At 37.0% G+C, this 22,707-nt stretch overlaps 3 protein-coding genes across 10 annotated transcripts in view; 1 reads left to right on the forward strand and 2 right to left on the reverse strand.

The window, feature by feature from the left end:
* Positions 1-717: 717 nt before the first annotated feature.
* erlec1 (endoplasmic reticulum lectin 1) lies at positions 718-8,359 on the forward strand. Of its 5 annotated transcripts, none has more exons than XR_013818498.1 (15): positions 718-1,023; positions 1,316-1,420; positions 1,532-1,612; positions 1,858-1,935; positions 2,508-2,562; positions 2,644-2,702; positions 2,787-3,010; positions 4,332-4,485; positions 4,672-4,833; positions 4,916-4,975; positions 5,087-5,211; positions 6,274-6,351; positions 6,429-6,504; positions 6,662-6,933; positions 7,904-8,359. XR_013818498.1 is itself a non-coding variant. In XM_079843669.1 (14 exons), the coding sequence occupies exons 1-14, from the start codon at positions 895-897 to the stop codon at positions 6,731-6,733; spliced, it is 1,458 nt and encodes a 485-aa protein (XP_079699795.1). In that variant the 5' UTR covers positions 722-894; the 3' UTR covers positions 6,734-8,153. The 5 variants fall into 5 exon arrangements, 2 of the variants coding, with proteins under 2 accessions (XP_079699795.1, XP_079699796.1); XR_013818499.1 differs by having other exon boundaries at positions 727-1,023; positions 6,662-7,113; positions 7,904-8,354; XR_013818500.1 differs by having other exon boundaries at positions 727-1,023; positions 6,662-6,907; positions 7,891-8,354.
* Positions 8,360-8,502: 143 nt separating this feature from the next.
* On the reverse strand, positions 8,503-11,909 carry gpr75 (G protein-coupled receptor 75). Its single transcript, XM_079843671.1, has 2 exons — positions 11,711-11,909; positions 8,503-11,101 (listed from the first exon to the last, which is right to left on the reverse strand). The coding sequence occupies exon 2, from the start codon at positions 10,986-10,988 to the stop codon at positions 9,327-9,329; it is 1,662 nt and encodes a 553-aa protein (XP_079699797.1). The 5' UTR covers positions 10,989-11,101; positions 11,711-11,909; the 3' UTR covers positions 8,503-9,326.
* Positions 11,910-12,198: 289 nt separating this feature from the next.
* The window catches only part of psme4a (proteasome activator subunit 4a), a 32,827-nt gene continuing 22,318 nt past the window's right edge, over positions 12,199-22,707 (reverse strand). For 2 of the 4 annotated variants that reach the window (XM_079842817.1, XM_079842819.1), the window contains 12 exons: positions 22,502-22,654; positions 22,231-22,335; positions 20,638-20,729; positions 20,384-20,515; positions 20,008-20,216; positions 19,828-19,913; positions 19,624-19,752; positions 19,357-19,512; positions 15,767-15,929; positions 14,493-14,626; positions 14,103-14,237; positions 12,199-13,755 (listed from right to left, as the gene is read on the reverse strand). In XM_079842817.1, coding sequence (XP_079698943.1) covers positions 14,103-14,237; positions 14,493-14,626; positions 15,767-15,929; positions 19,357-19,512; positions 19,624-19,752; positions 19,828-19,913; positions 20,008-20,216; positions 20,384-20,515; positions 20,638-20,729; positions 22,231-22,335; positions 22,502-22,654 — 1,494 coding nt within the window. In that variant the 3' untranslated portion in view covers positions 12,199-13,755. Of the gene's footprint in view, positions 13,756-14,102; positions 14,238-14,492; positions 14,627-15,742; positions 15,930-19,356; positions 19,513-19,623; positions 19,753-19,827; positions 19,914-20,007; positions 20,217-20,383; positions 20,516-20,637; positions 20,730-22,230; positions 22,336-22,501; positions 22,655-22,707 lie in introns of all 4 variants that reach the window. The other 2 variants (XM_079842816.1, XM_079842818.1) reach the window with 1 other exon arrangement.

Below are 22,707 nucleotides of genomic sequence, written 5' to 3' on the forward strand. Positions count from 1 at the left end.
TTTGGGACAGAGACACAGAAATGAGCAGAAGATCAGAGAATAGCCTCTTGAGAAGATAGGATTGAAATGCATGAAGTGCACGAAATGCTCAAAATTATCATTGAATAGTTACACACATTTATCCTTCGGCAAATGTATAATTTAATCATTTATAGAGTAGGGCCTAAACAAAGACGGGAATTTGGGAGGCTGAACATATTTGGGTCAAAGTTAATCTATGCAGCATCCAAAATACATCTTTTAGATTATGTTTTCATACAAGATACAAACTAATGAACATCCGGAATTTTAGGCGTATTATTTGAGGCCTAATTTGTTTGAAAATAGCAATAAATCCAGTTGAGATATTGTAAAGAAGAATGCAATGATTCTGCTTTTTTAAAAAACATTATGTTGCTTTTTTAAAAACTGTATTGGAGCTTATTCTGACAATTATTAAAAATATTTTAAACAATTAAGACGGCTACATTTATAAACGTATGTAACTTAAATAATGTAATTCAAAAGAAGACGAAAAATGATAAACGTATTTGAATACAGTTGTACGAATTCTTAATATTGAGTAGCACAAAGGGTTAGCCTGCACTCTTATACAATTGGCTTTTTTAAGTTTAGGTTTTTAAGTTTTTCTTAATCAATAATACACAAGTATTCATTTGATATCGTAGCGTAAACAGCGGCTCATGCGTCTTCCTCGCGCTATTGGCTGAGGGGAACTTCCGTGTAATACCGGAAATGGACGTGGCAAGCTCCTGTTTAACTTATGTCAAACTATCAGCAGTCAGTTGCCATTAGATCTCACTGATTACCTGTAGAAATTGCGTTTCTGCCCCTTCACTCCCATCTGTCTCTTTCTAATGTCCCGATAGCACTCTCGGAGGCTCAGCAGAGGCGATGCGGGTGATTTGGCGCTGGTTTTGGGGCTTGGTTTGGGTCGGAGTGTCTTCAAATCGTGCAGGATCTCCTGTGTTTTCTGATGAGATCCCCTTCAAAATCAAATGGCCCGGATCAGACTTCACCCTGGTGAGAACATCTAATAATCCCAGATATTTCGCATGACAGCTGTAAATACAACATAACAGTTGCTGTTTGTTTAATTGTCAGCTTGTTGGCTAAGCTCGCTTCATAACATCTTGTTTTTTGCTGTCTTGCAATGTGATGATTATTCTCTCCAACAGCATTATGTAGTATTTAAGTATATGAATGACAAGCAGAGCTGTCCGGCTTATTTATCTCGTGCTGTGGGCATGGATTTTTAGTTGTTATTGATTTAAGCAGAAGTTAAAATATGCAATAATATCCTTTTTTTCAACAGTCAACATCTGGTGGCCTGTACAAAGAAGATAACTATGTTATCATGACAACTGCGGAAAAAGAAAAGTACAAGTGTTTATTGCCATCTTTGTCCAGCAGTCAGGAGGTGTGGTTATGCATGGCAGATTTTTATATTGGTATTATCTTATCTTGAGCTATTCTATGTATTGTTTTGTTTCGTGTTATTTGATCAATTTATTGTCTGTCTCTTTTGAAGGATGATGTGAAGGTGTATAGCGGACCGAGTCCAGCCATGCTACTGGATCCGTTATTCAAACAGAGCAGCTGCTCCTACAGAGTGAGTTTCATGTCTCAGTTTCTGAGTTTATAAATATGGTCGAATCTCACAAAATATGTCTAGGTCACATTTCCCCCCAAAAAGAAGAAAAAGATTGTATTGTTTTTTTAAAAAAAGACAAATGTTTGAATAAATCAACAAAGTAAGATATTATGTTGCTTTTCTTCCCAGTAATATGATTTACAGTACATTTATTGTGGCCACAATTTGGCCTTCTAACAGGCTTATCAACGTGTGTCTTGCAGATCGAGTCATACTGGACATATGAAGTGTGCCATGGGAAGCATGTACGGCAGTACCATGAGGACAAGGAGACGGGGCAGGTAAAACCACCTGTTTTCTATTTTATTATATCTTAAAATGTCATTTATTTAGATCCTTCAAAAAACAATCTAAATATGCTGATTTGGTGCTCAAGAAACATTTATTATTAGTATCAGTCTTATCTAATTATTATCAAGTTAAAAACTTGAAAAATGTTTTTTTTTTCAGGATTCTTTGATGAATAGAAAGTTCAAAAGAACAGCATTTAATTTAAATATAATTTTTGGTAACACTTTATTTTACAGTCATTGTTACATGTACTTACCATAGTAATAACAGTAAATTATGCATAACTACGTGCAATTGACCCTCAACCAAACCCCAATCACCCTTTAGCAAGTACATGTTGTTAATTAAAATTACTCAGTACTTAAATATATAATTACCCTGTAAAAATGACAAAAAATTTTTTTTTGTGAAAGTCTTTACTATCACTTTTGATTATTTGAATGCATCCTTGTTAAATAAAAGTATTATTTTATTTTTTATCTTGCTGATCTTTATTTCTTTGGAGTATTTTAAGATATTTCTAAGTAATATTTCAGTGGTCTATTTGTCTCTGGTCCCTCAGAAGATCAACGTTCAGGAATACTTTCTGGGTACCATGAATAAAAAAGAGAGTGCAGGTAAGCTTTTTAAGCTTAAGTTGGTACATTTATTCTCTGCATGTTCTGTCAGTTGTTTCATGTATTTTATCTTCTCCTTAGAATCAGAAACTGATAAATCTGGAGACTCTGAAAAAGAAGCATCAAACACCAACACAGAGGTTTGTTGCTGTTAGATGTGCAGATAGGAAATGTGTGACAAGGTGTTTTTCTTTTCTTTTTTTTTTAACTCTGTGGGTTCCTAGGTGCCATCGAAGAATATAGAGGGTCAGCTGACGCCATACTATCCCGTAGATATGGGACATGGGACTGAATGCATTCTGAGACAGAATACACCTCGCTCCACCACAGTGCTGTACGTCTGCCACCCAGAGGCAAAGCATGAGATCCTCACCATCGCTGAGGTCCTCACCTGTCAGTATGAAGTGGTGGTGCTCACACCTCTCCTCTGTCCTCACCCGAGTTACAGGTACACACGCAAACACATTCAGCTCAATCAAGATTTCTGTTTTAAAATCATTTTTTTTGTAGTTTATCCTACTAAATAAGTGCATAAATGTTAGTTATTGATTTCTGTTGACTAGTATTTGCTTGTGAAAATATGTATGTTTGAATGTCATCACATGGACAAACTATCAGACGAAATATGATAACATCATTAAAGCAAAATAATCACTTATCATTTGAAAGGTAATTGAGCACAGAAAGTCAAGTATGATTGTATTTCCCTCGCATCCAATGTACTTAATTTAAAAAAAGCAAAATAATAGGACAAAAATTATATATGTATGTATGTATGTATGTATGTATGTATGTATGTATGTATGTATGTATGTATGTATGTATGTATGTATGTATGTATGTATGTATGTATGTATGTATGTATGTATGTATGTATGTATGTATGTATGTATATTATAGAGCTGCCAATCGATTAAAAAAAGTAACTAATTAATTGCACACTTTTTTTGTAATTAATTGCTATTAAAAACATTTCAAAAGTTTTTAATATACTTCTATAGAAATAATTTCAGTTACTCTCTAAATTAATGTAGAAACAACTTACTTTTAAAAAAAAAAAAAATATTTGTTGTAATGGCATCTTTTTAAGAATGAAGGCCAGTATCACTAATATTAATACTGCTACTGATGTCTCTATGAAACAGATTTTATTTAAAAACGTTAATGATAGACATTCAACATTACAGTATAATTGAAAGCGATATCAATTTCAACATTTATTAGGCTTTAAAAAAAAAAATTTCTTCACATAAACCCATTATAATAAGTGTCATATTTACCTGTGGCCTTCCTATCTAACAAATAGGAAATAAACAGAAATTGTATGAAGTTATCAAACCGTCTGCACTGCATAAATTATATATTAAATATAGACAATCCTTATTAAAGCTATAATTTTCCCAGTTACATTTTCTTTGATTAACATTAATGACAGTCATCACAGAAACTGGTTTATTAGGCTGCTGTCCCTTTAAGATCTGCCGCCCATAGAAACAAAGGAACAAGTGAAGCTAATCAGATAAAAAGTCTTTCATACCGCAAGTGAAATATTCACATGATTCAACGCAAGATAAACCCATTTAAATAATAATTATTTTCTGTAATAAAAGCTAATAAAGCTATTTTTAGTCACCTTAATTAAAAATGCGACCCAGATGAAGACATAGAATTCACTCATTGTAATGTGTTCTAGCTTTTGTATGTTCATTGTGCTCCGAGACCAACAATATATTTACTACTGTGACATAATCCATCCCACTTCTCCTCAGGTTCAGGTCCTCCCCAGTGAATGACATCTTTTGTCAGGCTCTGGGTGGCTCCCCTCTCAGACCTCAGAGTCTGTCCCAGCTGGATCTTGAGCAGGAAGAGCTGCTCAAACCACCGTTCAGCTCAATCAGCGAACGGGATTTGAGGGGATCCAGGGTGAGTCTGGACCTGCCCTTTATCTTCTGCATTTACACCAACTGACTTAGAGAATATGGGGTGGTAATATAAATAAGACTTTTAAAGTTTGTCTGTATTACAGGACATGAACAAAATTGGTCTTTATATAAATGATATTAATGTACATACATGTATAAGTTATCTCTCTTTGTCTCCTATGCTAAGGAGGACAAATCTCCAGTGAAGGAAGAGGCATATACCTCTACCCATAAGCCCCTGACAGTGGGCGGACAAGCCCAGGTTGCCGTTGGCACCACCCACATCTCTCGTCTAACTGATGAACAGCTGATCAAGGAGTTTCTGAGCGGCTCGTACTGTCTGCATGGGGTGAGGATGGATGGATTTTCTCTTCTGTATCTGTAGATCTTTAGTTGGGTTCCCTGCTCAACATATTTGTGTTTCTGTCTAGGGTGTTGGATGGTGGAAGTATGAATTTTGTTACGGAAAGCATGTACACCAGTATCATGAGGTACGAGCTGTGAAATCATTTACACTATGCTGGAAATTGTTATATTTTCTAAATAACTCAATGTTTGGATTATGAGAGATGGTAAATTGCATGTTGTGCATTTGTTTGAAGGATAAAGAGCAAGGGAAGAACATTGTGGTGGTGGGCAGCTGGAACACTGAGGATCATATGAACTGGGCCAAGAAAAACGTGGCACGGTCTTATCATTTAAAAGACGATGGAGTGCAGAAAGTCAAGTATGATTATATTTCCCTCATAAACAAGGTGCTATATATAGACAGTCACACACACACGCACATATTACCATTCAAAAGTTTGGGGTAAGGTTTTTTTTAAATGCTTTTAAAGCCACAATATGTAATTTAATTAGCTTGATGACGCCTGGATTTCGTGGAGCTTTTATGCCACGGACGACCGCTTCCACACTTCCGGTCATGTGTATGCAATGCTGTTTTTACCTCAGCGGCTACTATGAGACACTTGTTGCGCACACTACAGTAAGCTAGATCGATATTAGGCATGGTAAAACATGGTACTCGCAGTAAATCAAGAAAATTAGATTTAAACAATAAGACTAACTGTGTTGAGCTATATAACAATGATTCGTTTTCTGTTGAGGAATGTATCCAAACAGTTGCTAACCTATCTAATAAAACACATAATATATTAAAGAGTCTTTGCTCTTTCCATGGTTTCTACAAAATAAAACCAGAAATCGATGGTAACGTGTGTATGATGTCATTGATGGGCGACACACGTTCCGTGTCCTGGTTAAAATGGCTAATTTCTCTGGATTTAAACATTCTTGGAAACGTGGGATCATGCAAGTACACAAGTCAACAAAATATATAACATTGTTCTAGTGGTTTTTGGATATTTTAATCTAAAAATGTTACATATTGTGCCTTTAAAACAATCTCTTATGCTCACTCAGGCTGCATTTGAGTGATAAAGTTTTATAGCAAAGGAGTAATATTGTCAAATATTACAATTTAAAATAACTAATATATTTCAACATACTTTATTGCTTATTTTAAAGTTACATGATCCTTCAGAAATCATTCTAATTTGCTGTTTAAGAAACATTCACAATGTTGAAAACAGTTGTGCTGTTTAATATTTACGTGGAATCCATCCTACTTTTTTTTTCAGGATTCTTTAATGAATAAAATGTTCAAAAGAGCGTCATTTATTTGAAATGTAAAAACGTATTATAAATGTCTTACTGTCACTTTTGATCAATTTAATGCATCCTAGATTTGAATGTCATGTATGTTGTCTTGCTGATACCTCATCAGGGTCGTATCTCACTTCTATGGCCATGGAGATGTTTGCGACCTAACAGGGAAACCGAGACAGGTTGTAGTCAAGCTTAAGTGAGTTACCCAAACTTCGTGATGCCATGTGGTTTTCTTGCGAATGCCGCCACTAACGCCTACCCGTTCTGTCTCAGGTGTAAGGAGTCCGAGTCTCCTCATGCTGTCACAGTTTACATGCTGGAACCTCAGACCTGTCAATATATTCTTGGGGTGAGTGGCAAACAGAATGACTTGACTGCAATTTCGATTTTAATACCTCTGTTTCCAGTAACGAGCATGTTGTTAATGCTTGCTAAATGTTGCGGAAAGTTATCGATGTGATGGTTTCATTTGAACAACCCTTATCCTGGTTATCATTCTGCCACAGGTTGAGTCTCCTGTAATATGCAAGGTCTTGGACACTGCAGATGAAAATGGACTACTTTCAATCCCTAGCTAACTGAGATGGAGGAATGAACAGTAGCTTGAAGAATGAACACAGCAGTATGATGCTCGGAGGGAGAGCTAAAGTCTGATCATGAAGATAACACGCTGAACCTCAGACCTCAACCTTTGAGAGAGTCCCTCACTGACTGCACCTTCTCTTGTGAAGACTAAACCAGGAGGAGATTTGGTGAAACTTTTAAACCTCGAGATGCAGCTAGGACTTTTATCTACAAATCTCAAACCTGTTGAATATATTTGTTCAGCCATTTTCATGCTTTGTAACATTTAGATTGCTGGCTGTGGGAAAGACACCTGTTCTTTAAAATCGAATCAAATAATTCATTTGTTCTGTTACTCAATTGATATACGCTACCGGTCAAAAGTTTGAGAACGGTAAGGTTTTTAAAGAAGTCTCTTCTGCTCACCAAGGCTGCATTTATTTTATTAAAAATTCAAAAAAGCTGTAATATTGTGAAATATTATTAAAATGTAAAATAACTGTTTTCTATTTGAATATATTTTTAATGTAATTTATTCATGTGATGCAAAGCTGAATTTTTGAGCATCACTACTCCAGTCTTTAGTGGCACATGATCCTTCAGAAATCATTCTAATATGATGATTTGCTCAAGAAACATTTATGATTATTATCAATGTTGAAAGCATTTTTTTTTTTTTGTATTATTTGATGAATAGAAAGTTCAAAAGAACAATATTTATCTGAAATAGAAAGCTTTTGTAACATTGTACTACCGGTCAAACGTTTTTTTTTGTGTGAAAGAACTCAAAGAAATTAATACATTTATACAGCAAGGATGCATTATATTGATCAAGTGACAGTATAGACACTTATAATGTTGCAAAAGCTTTATAGTTCAGAGAAATGCTGTTCTTTTGTACTTTCTATTCATTAAATAATCCTAAAAAATTGTACACAACTGTTTTCAACATTTGATAATAGTAATAAATGTTTCTTGAGCAGCAAATCAGCATATTAGAATGATTTCTGAAGGATCATGTGACACTGAAGACTGGAGTAATGCTGACAATTCAGCTTTGAATCACATGAATAGTTTGAATTTTAAAATATATTGAAAAAGGTTATTTTAAATTGTAAAAATATGTCACAATAATACCGTTTTTGCTGTATTTTGGATCAAATAAATGCAGCCTTGGTGAGCAGAAGAGACTTCTTTCAAAATTTCTCAAACTTTTGACCGGTAGTGTACAAGATGGTCAGCTGTTTTAAATATACATTATTTATTTTGTCCATCTTACCTTTAACACTGTGCAGCTGGAGGTCATGGTTATTATAAAGTTTTTAAAAGAAGTGACTGAGGAAGTCATTGTTCAATGCAGATTGCAAGGGAAATACACTGTCTTGTATAGAAAGGTAATTGAATGTAATTAAACTGTTTTTGAAAATCAAGGGTCATTGAGTTATGTACAGTATTTTTACCACTCATGTCTTTCTAAGATTTACACTAGTAAGTTTCACCTATTGTACATTGTATTTGGTGAAGGGCTTCTTTTAACTCTTACAAGAACAAATTCATATCAAGATTTATTTCATTGTATTGACTGCAATGCTGGTTGTTACTCAGCTTAGTTGAATAAAATACGAATTATCTTTCACGTCATTTCAGAAACGATTCATACTCACATGTAAACGCCTTAATATACGCTTAGTATATTTCTATTGTTTTCCAGTACAAATATCTAAACATTCTTTATTCAAGATACATTTATTTGAGTAGCATAATGACTTATCAAACATTTCTTAAAATGAGGTTTATTCTTAAAACAAGGGGAAAAACTGCCAACGGGGAAAGAAAAATCAACCTTATTCAAAGTTAAAACAAGTTGGCAGATATTCGTTTTGATTTAGGCATAAAATAAATCTTGTATCTTGAAATAATGTCTAGAGCCTTTTTTGTACAGGAACATGTTTGCAGTGTAAATAAAACACGTCCCTTTTCCATTTGTGTTACAATGAAAATGAAAGCAATATATTTTCCTGGGTAGAATCATTAAGGCAGTATTATTCATTATAACAAAGAAAATATTTCTTATGGAGAGATAAACATGCCTGCGAATTGTCCAGAAGGTCCATGTACCTACACTAGGTGGTGCTAGCGTTCCTTTTTTGTTGATGGGGTTTTGTTCACAGAGAACTACGGTTCTTACACAACGTTCATCATTCGCTTAGACATAAATACCTTAAAAGATATGATTGACAAAGCAAACTACAGCGTACGTTAAATATTCGGTTTCAAAGGATAAAGAAGGTGTCAAGATACACTTGCAAAACATTTAATAAGTCCATATATAAAATGTAGGATGTTTCACAAATACATAATCTGAGCGAAGACTATTTACATGAAAATGCAATGTCAATGTAAAAATAGAACATCCTTTAGTCCAGAAAACAACAATAATAACAATTTGGGGGGGGAAGCGACACTTAGTTTTTAAAAGTCCCGTGTTCTTTTTATTGGATACTCGATGCACATTGTCTCTTGAGCAAAACACCACTAGCAAACCACAAGCAAACACTAGAAATGCTCCCCTTTGGATGCTGAGCTAGCAGTATGACGCCCTACAGCTCAGACTGATGGGATGGGGATCTGATGAGCCGAGGTGCTGTCAAAGTCCTGCAGCGCCTCCTGGTGGGTGTGGTAGTGCATAGCCACGTAGCTTTTGGCAAAGGCTGTGGTTTGAGAGTTGACCGGCTGCAGGCTGTTGGGGGAACTCGGTCCTGCTGACGGACTGCTGTTATAGATACTGTAATAGGGCTCTATGCGAGTGTTGATGGGCGTAGATGTGCTCGGGGGTCGGGGCTTGCGTCCAGCGGTGGCACAGGGACTGGGCATGCTGTCCCGGGAGTGACTGGGTCCACAAGCCTGGTCAACCAGTCTCCTCTGGGGCTTCGGCGAGAGCATGTATGCCGAGTTGGTCTCGTGGTGCGAGGACTTGTTGCGGTTGACTTCCAGACTTCCCTTGCCCATAGCGTGCAGGCGTGTCTTGTGCTTGCAGCACAGGAAGCCCAAGGTCACCCACTGGAGGCAGCAGAGCACACGGCGACGCAGGCCGGCACTGTTGCGCGAGTACACGAACGGGTTGATTCCAGACTTCAGGAAAATGAGGGCGAATCCACAGAGCTCAAACTGGTAGTGGACGAAGCTGCTCTCCGGTGACACCATATCTTGCGCCAAGGATATACCTAGTGGTAGACAGCACAACAGCACGGAGATGACGATCACCACGCACGTCACCACAGCCTTCGAATCCTTGGCCGTAGCCAAGTTAACGGTGGAGACCAGCTGGCAGCAGGTTGCTCCAGTGGCGGCCCCAGGCACGAGGGGCTGGTTGGTTCTCCTGGTGAAGGGGTGCGTCTGGACATGCTGGAGCTTGTTGTACGTCTGGTTGCGGTACAGCGAGGGAACCTGCACTGTGCACTGCATGCCCTCAAAACCAGCCGCGATGAGCGGCGGATGAGAAGCAGGCGGACGCGTGGCATCCACTGTGATGATGGGACACTTCCGTACCTGTGCATTCTTCCTCAAAGCCTGAGCGATCATAAGGTAGGAAATCGACACCACACCAACACAGAAAGCAAAGTCCGCAATGTATACATACAACACCAACTTGGCCTTGTTGCCAGTAAGACCAAAGTGAGGCAGGCAAGGCCCGGAGGTCCTGGGATACGCTCGCAAGGTGACCAACGCCGCCAGTGTGAAACTGGTGGTCCATAAAAGGGCTGTGAGGGCCAGAGTACAGGGGAACGAGGCCGTGCGGTTGGGCTGCTGACCCAGGACCATGCGAAGCCGATGCAGGGCGATCACAGCCACCGTCTCGAGGGACATAATGATGAAGCCCGAGCTGGTGAGGTGGAAGGCAAAGCAGAAGCCCTTGGACACGCCGCCGCTAGCATCTCCGGCGTCCAGAAAGAGCACCAGTGCAAACATGGGCGCAGTGACGCAGCAAATGAACAGGTCACAGAAGGACAGGTTGAGGATCATGAAGTCAAAGTTGGTGCGGAACTTGCGGAACGCCGGGTCGAAGAAGGACAAGAAGACCACCAAGTTGCCATAAGAACCGAGACAAAATATGAGGACCAACAGGAAGGAGCAGGAGGCGAGGGTAGCCGTGTGGATCAAGGCCCAGCCGCTCGCCGAAGCTGACTGGCTCAGGGAGCTGTTGAAGCCCCGAGGTTTCACAAACTCAGCCAGGTCCAAAGGCCAGGCAGTGCTGTTCATGGTACACATGGGGATACAAAGTGGTCAAAGCCTCAGAGTGTTGCCCATCTTGCCTTTAGGTCACCCAAGAGCGAGCTAATACTCCCATTGTGCAGTTGGTTCATGATAGACCCTCTGGGTTGCTGCAAGGACACAAGGGATGAAGAAATATTGATTAGTAATAGACAATATGAAGCTTTGAGTGAGATACGATAATTGTAACTCAATCAATGAACACAACAAATGACAACGACAATGGCCTATAGTGGCTTTTTGTCCATCGAGGGATTATTCGTTTTAATTTATGTGATATCTTTATCATCACTTGAAGAACAAATTATTTGGATTTTCTTAAAAAACAAGAGAATCACGATGGCTATTGTACCTTATCTCATCTGTGCGCGCTCCCGTCATCTATAAATCTATCGATTAAGATGAATATGTGACTGCAACAATCTGCACTGTATCTGGAGGCTTTTATTATCAGTTAACCTCTGTTGAGAATAATATTACTGCAGGTGAATGTGAGCCGCCTATAAAATCGTGTCAAAAATGCATCAAGCCCCCCAATCGTTGAAATAACATACACACACACATACACAAATAAATAAATAAATCACCATGCATCATCGAAACAAACGTTCTGTAAATGTATAACACCTAATACACCGTTCAGTCCACACACACACAAGCGCACATAATAATCCTGCGGCTTTCTTTCTCCACATCAACAAAAATGATGATTTTCTTACCATGGATTCCCTATGTGTGCCATTTTTACGACGCCGCGTTTTCCACATTTGTATGAATCTCCAAAGTACATGAACGATACAAGCATCCTAGTTGGAGAAAGAGTATCACAGAACAAGACAGAATGAAAAAACAGTGAATTTAATGCGCAGAAGGAGAGTGGGCGCGCCTCGCTGGAAACATATTGAAGCCCTTGAATGGACAGCATGCGCGTGCCCGTGAGAACAGGACGCTCACTCAGGAAGCACAAAGAGTCTAAAAGAGTCTAATTTTGTTTGTGATTTAATTATAATTTATATATATATTCTTACATAATGTTATATTTTAAATAATATTTTATCATAAACACTGCATCTTATTTCACAGTGTGTAATATCTATATTATATTATGCATATTATGCATTATAGTAATATTTTAACCATAATGTTAATTAAGATTTTGGTTATTTAAATAAAAGCAGAGATTAGCAATTCTGCCGACTCCACTATAATAATTATACTTTGTTTTTATTTATAGACAAGCGCGTGCACATACACACGCGCGCGCGCACACGTCCGATTCTTATTGTGGATTATATTGGATTAGTCGACATTGTTCTCTCTCAACAGTAACACAGGAAAGCACAAAAAGTCTGTATCAGCATACTTTGTCACACTTTATTACAAACATCTTGCAAATTTTTGTAAAAGACAAAGGAAAAACAACAACATGTAACCAATTAGTCAAGCATTAGCATAGCATTACAGCATTATTGTCTGGTAGTTTAGCAACCAAAGTTGAACTCTGTACATGAAAAATACTATACTATAGTAAAATTACTCTAGTAAATACTATAGTGTTTTTGAACCTACAGAGCCATTGTAGTATGCTTCTCAGTATTTAGTTAAACAATTGACTATAGGCTAGTTAATACTAGAGTATGCTACAATTTGCTGTAGTATCTTTGCTATAGTGGTTAAAAAAACACTATAGTATTTACTACAGTAATTTTTACTATACTATACTATAGTATTTTTTCATGTGGGGGCTTATGAAATGATTTTGACACAGCATAATTATACCTATGACGCAAGCGTATCAACATATCATTGTATTAAATACACAGTCTGCAATTGTTGCTACTGACAGGTTCATCAGTAGAGTACAGCAACAAACGGCTGTAAACAGCAACACTTGATAACTGCATGTCCACATTTTAAAATGCATTTCTCAATGACACTTTCTCAGGATTTGCAGACAGTACCTTTAAAAAGCTTCTGATATCAGGAAATGAAAACACCTGCTCAGTGCTTAATGCAAAAAATTACAAACGGCAAACACTAAATGCAAAGGTTGACTCAACTGACAAAACAGACTAAAAGTCTTGAATAAATTAATAAATAATAAACATCATTTGTTGACTGCAAGATTATGAATAGACAAAAAGATGCATAAAGCACAGAAGGAAAAAAAGGAACTAGCCTTTTGTAACAGCATCCATTGTGATGATATTCTTACACACCTTCATTTATGTAGGCTTACATAACGGTTCAAAATGCAATACATCTGTATGAAGCCGGGGGAAAACGTACAGTACTTTTTTAAATACCCATATGTAACATTTACCAACATTACATGTTTACACATTTCAAATGGATTACTGTGAAAATTGTAAAATGCTAGTATTACAATAAATACATTGCAATGCAAAGCAGTGCAGAAAACTGCTTTATGTTGGACTATAACAATCTATACTGCACTCACACAAGCGAAAAATGAAAACTGTACAAGAACATTATAGATGCAGGTCAGCGATACCTGCAATAGGTTCTCCTTAAATATTAAGTGTATTCAAAAATAAAATAAAAAACATTCGTAAAAGATTCTAGTTATCTTATGCTATATGATTGCAACTATTGCTACATCAATTTTTTTCATTTCTCCATCCTTTAAAAACAATCCTAGACACTAAGGGCAAACATAAATGTAGGTTTCAAGCACTCAATTAGTCTTTCCCTCAAGACGAGTGTAAGAAACATTTCCTCTTCACCAGAGAGTGGCATCATTCTGAAAAACAATAAAAAAAAGTATCATAAGAAGAGCGTAAAGATGAAATATATCTGAACATGCATGCATGTGAACAGTACTGGCAGTATTTTATGGTATCAAATTATGGTTTCAAATTAATAATGAAAAAATCTGTATGTATTTTGGTGTATGTATAATGGAGTTGCTGCCTACAATATGCAGATTGTTCCAATCATCGTCATTTATGAGGTTTCGTTTCAGTTAGGATGCTTCCTTAAAAGGCACTGTATATGTTGGCAGGCAGCAAGGAAGCTCACTAAGTTTTGGAAAAGAGCCTGTGTGAGTGTGTGTGTGTGTGTGTGTGTGTGTGTGTGTATATAACAGACCTAAGCGTAGTAACAGGGAGAGACCAGCAGATCTGTGAGCACCAGCAGCTGGTCATCTGTGAACTTCTGCTTGTGCTCCTGCCAGTTATCATGATGAGTGCGACGGAAATCCGACAGTGTTTTCTTCACAGACATCTAGAGAGACAGCAATAAATCTGTTCAAGATCTTGTAAGTATTCTCACAGTTGCTGGTCTACCTCTGCCGTCCATACATTTCCTTGAGTGCATCAAAATACAGTTGCGTGAGTCATGCTCAAGTTACTTCCAGAAACGCTTAAACATTTCAACTTTGCTCAGTCAATGCCTGGACCCCTGCAGACTGCAATCAGCTGATCATCCAACCCTCCCTTTCTCAACATCTTACACACAAAAAGAGAGCGTGAGCTGTACCTCTATAGGCTGTGTGTCAGTGAGGTGGGCACTCAGGTCCATGAGGATCTGGGGCATCCAGGTGGGGACATCATATGGGCTGGACAGGATGCAGGCACTCAGGCCTAATACACCTGCATGTCGCCGCACCAGGTCTGCACACACAGAAAAATAGGAGAAAGATACAGGTTGAATAATTTATAGAAGGTATATAAATATATCTGGGGTCAATTTACCATCCATCCATCCATCCATCCATCCATCCATCCATCCAATACTCTGTATAAATAGTACATTTATAATATTGGCAATTAATATGGAGCAATTTTTCTCTAAATAAAAAAAACAGAAACATTAAAACACTAAAAACTAGAATTAACTGTTTGAAATGCTACAAGTATATTTAGACAATGTATAAAAAAGGGATATTCATTTTAATATTAGCAAAAAATTCCATTGAACACACACGCAGGCATACACACACGCTCATATATATATACACACACACACGCGCTCATATATACAAACACACACATACATTTATACATATATACATATATATATATATATATATATATATATATATATATATATATATATATATATATATATATATATATATATATATATATATATATATATATATATATATATATATACATATACATACATATACATACACACACACATACATCTCATACACACACACACAATGATACTGATCAATTAAAAATCTATAATATCGGTTGAGAACCAATATGGCACCAACATATTGTGCATCCTTAGTATATACACCACCGTTCAAAAGTTTGGGGTTCGGAAGTTTTTTTAATAATCTTTATACATTACACTGCTTAAAATTGAAAGTATTGAAATACATGTATAATGTTACAAAAGACTTCAATTTTAAATAAATGCTGTTCTTTCTATTCATCAAAGAATCTTGAAATAAACGTATCACCATTTCCACAAAACGGCACAACTGTTTTCAACAATGATAATAATAAAAAAAATAGAACAGTAAATCATCATATTGGAATGATTTCTGAAGGATCATGCGACACTCAAGACTGGAGTAACGATGCTGAAAATTCAGCTTTACTATCACAGGAATTAATTACATTTTTAAATATATTCAAATAGAAAACAGCTATTTTAATTTGCAATAATATTTCACAGTATTACTGTCTTTTTGATTAAAATTAATGCAGCCTAGTTGAGCATAAGACTTCTTTCAAAAGCCCCAAACGTTTGAACGGTAGTGTACTTACTGCAAATGTCTGAGTGATCATTACCAGCGGAAGGGATTGTGTCCACCACTGAGCCCAGCTCTCTCCTCCTACGCTTGGGCAGACGGGTCTTGCTCAGGGACTCAAAATGGGCCTGCATTGGTTCATCAATGCTGAGAAAATTACACTGCAGTAATCCACTTAGAGTGGTGGCTGCCATCTCCCTCACCTAGAACATGAAGAGACAGGAAAATTATTACAGAGGATTGTTACAGTTCAGCCTAAATTCTTGTGGCCAAAGGTTTAGACATTTTTTCTTCTTCTTTTCAGTTATCTAAAGCGTGGGAGGTGCAGAGCAGGGACAGATGGGGTCTTTTTGTGTCTTTTCTTTAAATAAAGAAATACACAGGGCCTGAAGAAAAGAAGCAGTGGAACTTTATGTAACATGGCAGATCGGTGCAAATTGTATCACAGAACAAAACACAATGTCCCAGAGCAGGGAGAAATGGGTGAATAAGCACATTTAGAGCTTATTACCAGGGACGTGCTAAACAGCCAGTCAACCAACCGGTCTGAAGGAAGCAATAATTCGGCTAAAAAAATCCCTAGTTATTAAAAATACACGGACACCCATAAAAAGCTGACTCAGCAATAACATTCTGTGTGTGTATAAGTTCACGACAAGCGTTTGCTCTGACGAAGAAATCTTGTGATCTTGACCCTCTGATCTTTAACCTTGGGATACAGTCACTGTGACGTTCTGACTAGCTGTATTACATCAGCAGACAGCGGGTCATATGCCACATGGAATCCAAAGTACTGTGATTTAATTGGCTGTATTAAAGGATGTAGTTTCCTTCCACTCATAACCCTATTCTTTTCCCCCCTTCTCGCTGTTTGCCGTACACTCCTCTCTGGAAATTTGAACATCTATCACCATGGAAACAGAATACTGCTGCAGCTGGGGGTTGCTATGGTAACAGTAAGACGGATAGAGAGAGCATGAGAGAGATAGAGAGAGAGAGAATAAAGGAAAACAAGAGAGTGCTACATCACTGAAAAGAAAGCATGGTGAAAGAGACACTTTCACCACAGCGGTTTACGTAATTGGCTTTCGACACATTTAACCTTTGTGATTATACTCTAACACACACATGAACAGAAGGTCGAGCTTATTCTTAGTTGATTCCGTTTAGACCTTCTCTCTAAAAGACTTCAAATATAGATATATTGAAGATATAGGAGCTTGAAGAGTGATCAGGCTCAATTCACTCGAGTGAAATTTCACTCGAGTCGAGTGAAAAATGTCTACGGTATCTGCGGACATTATGAAAGTTAAGTCAATATGAAAAGACAGAGCTCTGAAGACACTTGTTAGTTGTGGCATGTGCATTTATGTAATGTATTATGAGGGTCAAATATTTGTAAAATGTCCTCAAAAATGCACACTAGTACTGTTCAAAGGTAAGGGTAGTGTTGAAGTCAAGACCACCTAAACCGAGACCAAGACCAGCGTGTGCCAAGACCAAGACAAGACCAAGACTTTGTGGGGTTGAGACCAAGACCAGACCAGCACTCCTTAAATTCATATAAAAGATCCATATCTACTGTCTGAGAAATGTCTTACTATTCTAATTGTATTTATTAATTGAATATAAGACACTATAGCGCTGTTAACAATCGAATCACTAACAATCAAATTCCTGGCACAGAAGTTGCATCTGAATTGGTAGAATTAAACCTGCATAAATAATGTTCAGATTAATTTAACATTAAAACATTAACATTATTTAACCGTCACAGAATCCTTTATTCAACCGATTTGTTCAAAGCAGCTGATCCATTCATTACCGAAACGTTGCCGAATTAGCAAAGACACAGTCTACAATGTCATTTAATATTAACTTTGTGATTGCAAATGATATTGCTTCATAAAAACGTTCAATAAACAAGGTTATATTCATGAATACAGCTCTCTTGCTCTTGTGATATTGCTTAATTATATTCTGTTATATATAAAAAAACTAAATCTCAGATTTTTGTGGGCATTTACATAAATTTTGGGCATTTTTGAGACAAAGCTGCATTGATCTTGTACCCGGCAGCACAGTAACAAAAGAAAAATCACATTACAAAGAAGTTATAGATTGTTATTGATTTTGAGCAGTAAGTTTTACATCGAATCACATTAATGATGTTAAATCAGACAATGCACTGGCATTTTAGTGATATCCTTGCAGTGTTGGTCTTGACTGGTCTTGAGATAAAATCCCGAGGAGAAATGTAGTCGAGACCGAGACAAGACCAGGACCTTCAAAAAATGGTCTTAAGACCGGTCTTGAGTACTAAAACACTAGGTTCGGGGTCAGTGAGATTTTTTTTTTTGCAGAAGTCTGTATTTATTTAATCAACAACAGTTATACTGTGGAGAATAAAAATCAGTAAAACCGTGATTTTTGTTTTACAATTATATGAATTACTATAAAAATGTTTTCTATTTTAATATATTTTAAAATGTAATTTAATCCTGTTAGTTTCAGCATCATTACTCCAGTCTTCAGTCACATGATCCTTCAGATTTCTTATCAATGTTGTGCTTCTTAATATTTTATGAGAAACGCGGTACATGTTATTTAAAATAACAGCATTTATTTAAAATTAAAATGTTGTAAAATCAAAAATCTGTCATTTTAGATCAAATGAGTGTATTCATCAAAAACACAGAACCTTTGAACGGTAGTGTACCACAAGACTCTTAAGGACTTTTTAAAAGGTCAACACTACTAAAACTGTAAAGAATAGGGGGGAAAAATTAAAGAGTACGTTTAAAAGTACATGTAGGGTTAGGTTATAGAAACTAAAATAGAATTAAAAACAACACATTTAAATTATAATAATAAACAAATTAATTATTTGAAGCGTCAAGTTACTTTCAAAAGCTGATTTACTCCATTTTGAACACTACCGTAGACATCAGTGTTTATATCCGAACTATAAGCTTTAATCCCAGTATTTATGTGATTATCATTATTTATGTGGTTGTGAAGCTTTATACCTATACCTATACATGACAACTGCTCTCTGGTTCAGCAGCAGCAAGAACACAGGTTTGAATGTTCACTGTGATCATCCTTGTCAAAGGTTTAATACAATCATTTAGGAATAACATCACATGGGTATTTGAATCGAGATCATCATCATCTTTTAATGATTATTCATTCAGCTTTAATTTGTGCGCATGCTAACATGCTTAAAATGCAATGCATCATATAAGAGAAACTTTGAAAATAATAAATTCATAAAAATTAAATGCCAAAACGTGCCAACATTCATCAACAGCTCTTGACGTGAAAGTCTGCCAATTGTTGTGCATTTCTCCATTGGTTAATCAGTGTTTTTTTTCTAATTCTCTGCTGATTAGCTGTCATAGATAAAGTCCTGTTGATAAAGTTCATCCACTGATTTACACGATGTTGACTGTAGAAGACCAATAATTCAGAATATTCAGTATGAAATTCATAAGCAATTTTGTATTTTGAAAATGATTGACTGTACCTCACCAGAAATAAGGAGCCAGAGATGCACCTGGTCCTCAGAAAGAGAGAAACAAACTGTAATGTATGTGTGTATATCAGTGTGCAAATGTATTTACACACCTCCAGCTGTTCATCCTCTAGCAGACGTAGTACCAGAGCTCTCACGTCACTGACAGCCTTGGCATCACTGAGGAAAGTGAAAAGATTGTAGAACACCATAATCTGCAGGTAGGTGAGAACGGTGTAACGTGCGTGCCACGAGCTGCTCCTTGAGATCTGTAACAAACAGTGCCATCTGCTGGTCAAATCACACATTAAACCCTCACATGCACACATATGTGCTGTGTTCAGTGTGAGTGTGTGCGCCTTATGGGCACTGACAGTCACCTCTTCCAGTGCATTGAGGACTTGTGGGATCTGCTCTGAGTACAGCAGCCCCTGGGACATGAGAGACAGACATGTCTTTGCGTCTCTCTTCATCTCATCATAGCTGTCGTCATTCTCCACCGGAGCAATCTAGAGAGAGAGACAGGCTTAAAAACACAAGACTTGAAGACACTGAACTATATCACAGACAAAATTGGGACTCACTTTGAAGAGGAGAGGGAGGAGACGCAGCTGTTCCGGGACAGCAGAAGAGAAGGAGCGTCCAGTGCTGGTCATCAACCACTTCAACACTAAAACAAACAAAAAACACGTGTTCCAGAGCGGTTTGGGGTAACAAAGCACTCCTCGTTCAAACACAAACTGAAAGATAAACAAAATACACACCAGTTTTGAGTAATCTGATGGCCTGTGTCCTCTCATCTTGATCTCCCTCCGTGTTTCCCTCCACTATGTGGTTTTGGATCTCCTCCTCGCCCTCTGTTAAAGGCTTGAGTCTGGCCAGCACACGCTCCGTGAAGTCTCCGATGCGCGGGGACGTGGTGGGCTGAGTGTGTGGCAGGTTCACGTCGATCATGAAGATGTAGGTGAGCACACTGAGAGATAGGAGCAGAAGAGAGAAACAATGAGTGGATTTCAGAGTGACAGCTAAATGTGTTGCTATAATACGGTGGGGTTTAATTCAAAACATGAACATTAGCTCTGAAAAGACTAAACGTGAGCATGTATAATGTTGACGTGATTTTTGTGTTGAAGCACATACCTGCCGATGCGTTCGCGCACGTTCTTGTAGACCTGAGTGAGCTTGGGCTCTAGGTACTGTAGTAACCTGTGAAGCAGCTCTGGGACTCTCCACTCCTGCTGAGCAAGACCTCCCTGCAGCACATACAGACGGCTGAAAGACAGATGGCATTGCATCTGGTTAAATTACAAACTTAGACAGTAATGAAGTCATATCCATAGCAAACCATAGCATTCAGCCTTCGGAAGATGAAGTGTGTGGCTGTGATGTCATACCAGGCGTCCAAAAGTGAGCCTCCTTTTCCTGTGACCGGTGATTCCATCAGCAACTCAAACAGCCAGTGGAGCTTTCGTGGGTCTCGGCTCTCCTGTACAACACACACATACGTACAAAAGGGATAATTCAGTTGGGAAAAATCGAAAGCATAAACTAGCGTTTAAAAGTTTTGGGAAGGTAAGACTAATTAAAGGGTTAGTTCACCCAAAAATGAAAATCATTTACCCTCAAGTTGTTCCAAACCTGTATGAATTTCTTCCTTTTGCTGAACACAAAGGAAGATATTTGGAAGAATGTTTGTAACCAAGCAGATCTCGACAGCCATTGACTACCATAGTGGGAAAAAATACTATGTTAGATCTGCTTGGTTACAAACATTCTTCCAAATATCTTCCTTTGTGTTCAGCAAAAGAAAGAAATTCATGCAGGTTTGGAACAACTTGAGGGTAAATTATGACAGAATGTTCCTTTTTGGGCGAATTATCCGTTTAATGTTTTTGAAAGAAGTCTTATACTAACCAAGGTTGCATTTATTTATTTTATTTTATTTATTAAATACAACAAAACAGTAATATTATGAAATATTTTACATTTTAAATAACAGTTTTCTAATTTAATGTACATTTTAAAATATTATTTATTCCTTTATTATTTATTATTTATTGATGGCAAAGATACATTTTCAGCATCATAACTCCAGTCTTCAGTGCCACATGATCCTTCAGAAATTATTTGAATATGCTGATTTGCTGCTCAATAAATATTTCTTAGTATTATTAATGTTGGAATTAAAAAAAAAGAAAAATTCTGCTCAGAATACATTTTTTCAGGATTATTATATAAATAGAAAGTTCAAAAGTGCAGCATTTATTTATAATTGAAAATGACAGTAAATATTTTTATAATGTTACAAAAGATGTCTATTTAATGCATCCCTGTTGAAAAAAGAATAAAAAAAAAAAATACAAATAAAACTTTTGAATGATAGTTTAAACCCACAGATTTTCTGGTTATTAGCTTAATTTACACTAAAATATGAGATTAAATTTAATCCACAATCAGTGTTGGGTGTAATGCATTACTAAGTAATTAATTACTGTACTTTTTCAAAAGAAAATGTATTAAATTAAAGGATTACTTTAAATTTTTTCTGTAATTTCTGTAATGTATGTTTTAATGTAACCTTCTCACTTTCAATACTTTGGTCAGTTCAAAAATAATTTATGCAATTTTATATTATTTATTTCAGTTTCATGTCTATCCTTGTATTGCTCAACTGGTCGAGGTTGATATGGGATTTAGAAAGTAATTAATAATAAGTAATGAAATACTTTTTTAGAGAGAGTAATTAGTACAGTAATCTAATGACACTGTTGAAGACACTGTTGAAAAATTAGTAGCTAGTAATTAATTCAGTTTTTTACATTAACTTACCCAACACTCTCCACAATTTGAAATATATAGTATATATAATATATAGTATGTTTTTGCAAATATTTTCCCCAAAACCCATTGATACGAAGCATACAGATAATCATACATCCTACTAAAAGACAAGTGCATGGTCTAAAGAGAGACAAAAATGTCCTTACACAGGCAGTGGCAATGCAGGTGCCCCAGTCCGCATACGTCTCTATGGTTATATTGGAAAGAGCTTTACGGATGAGTGGACATAGCAGAGCCCACAGTTTTTCCACCTGTAACACATAAACACACATATACAGACTCAAGCAAAGGTGTTTTCACTGTCAGAACAGCCAGAGCCCAAACAGAGACCCAAGTGTTCAGGTGTGTAACAATACTGATATTGAGGACTCTTAATTTGTTCAAATGCACCTATAATATGTGCATGTGTGCAAGTACCTTGCTATAGCTCCAGTGTTTGGAGCCCCTGATGAGTCCAGAGATGATCTCTGCCACACAGCGCTGGGTGCTTTCATGGGAATCCGCGACCAGACGCTCCATATGAGGCTTCAGCAAGGGCAGGAAGGCATCATCAAAGTTCCGGAAAAGGCCCTTTTACAACACAAGACATTTTTATAATGCAAGCAATCAATCATTTTTAATTT

Source organism: Gobio gobio, assembly GCF_949357685.1.
Source record: "Gobio gobio genome assembly, chromosome: 18".
Taxonomy (NCBI): Eukaryota; Metazoa; Chordata; class Actinopteri; order Cypriniformes; family Gobionidae; genus Gobio; species Gobio gobio.

Coding starts and splice junctions, on each gene's coding strand:
- erlec1 (XM_079843669.1), top strand. CDS start 895: ATGCGGGTGATTTGGCGCTGGTTTTGGGGCTTGGTTTGGGTCGGAGTG. Junction 1,421..1,531: donor CTTTGTCCAGCAGTCAGGAG/GTGTGGTTATGC, acceptor TCTCTTTTGAAG/GATGATGTGAAGGTGTATAG. Junction 3,011..4,331: donor TGTCCTCACCCGAGTTACAG/GTACACACGCAA, acceptor ACTTCTCCTCAG/GTTCAGGTCCTCCCCAGTGA.
- gpr75 (XM_079843671.1), bottom strand. CDS start 10,988: ATGTGTACCATGAACAGCACTGCCTGGCCTTTGGACCTGGCTGAGTTT.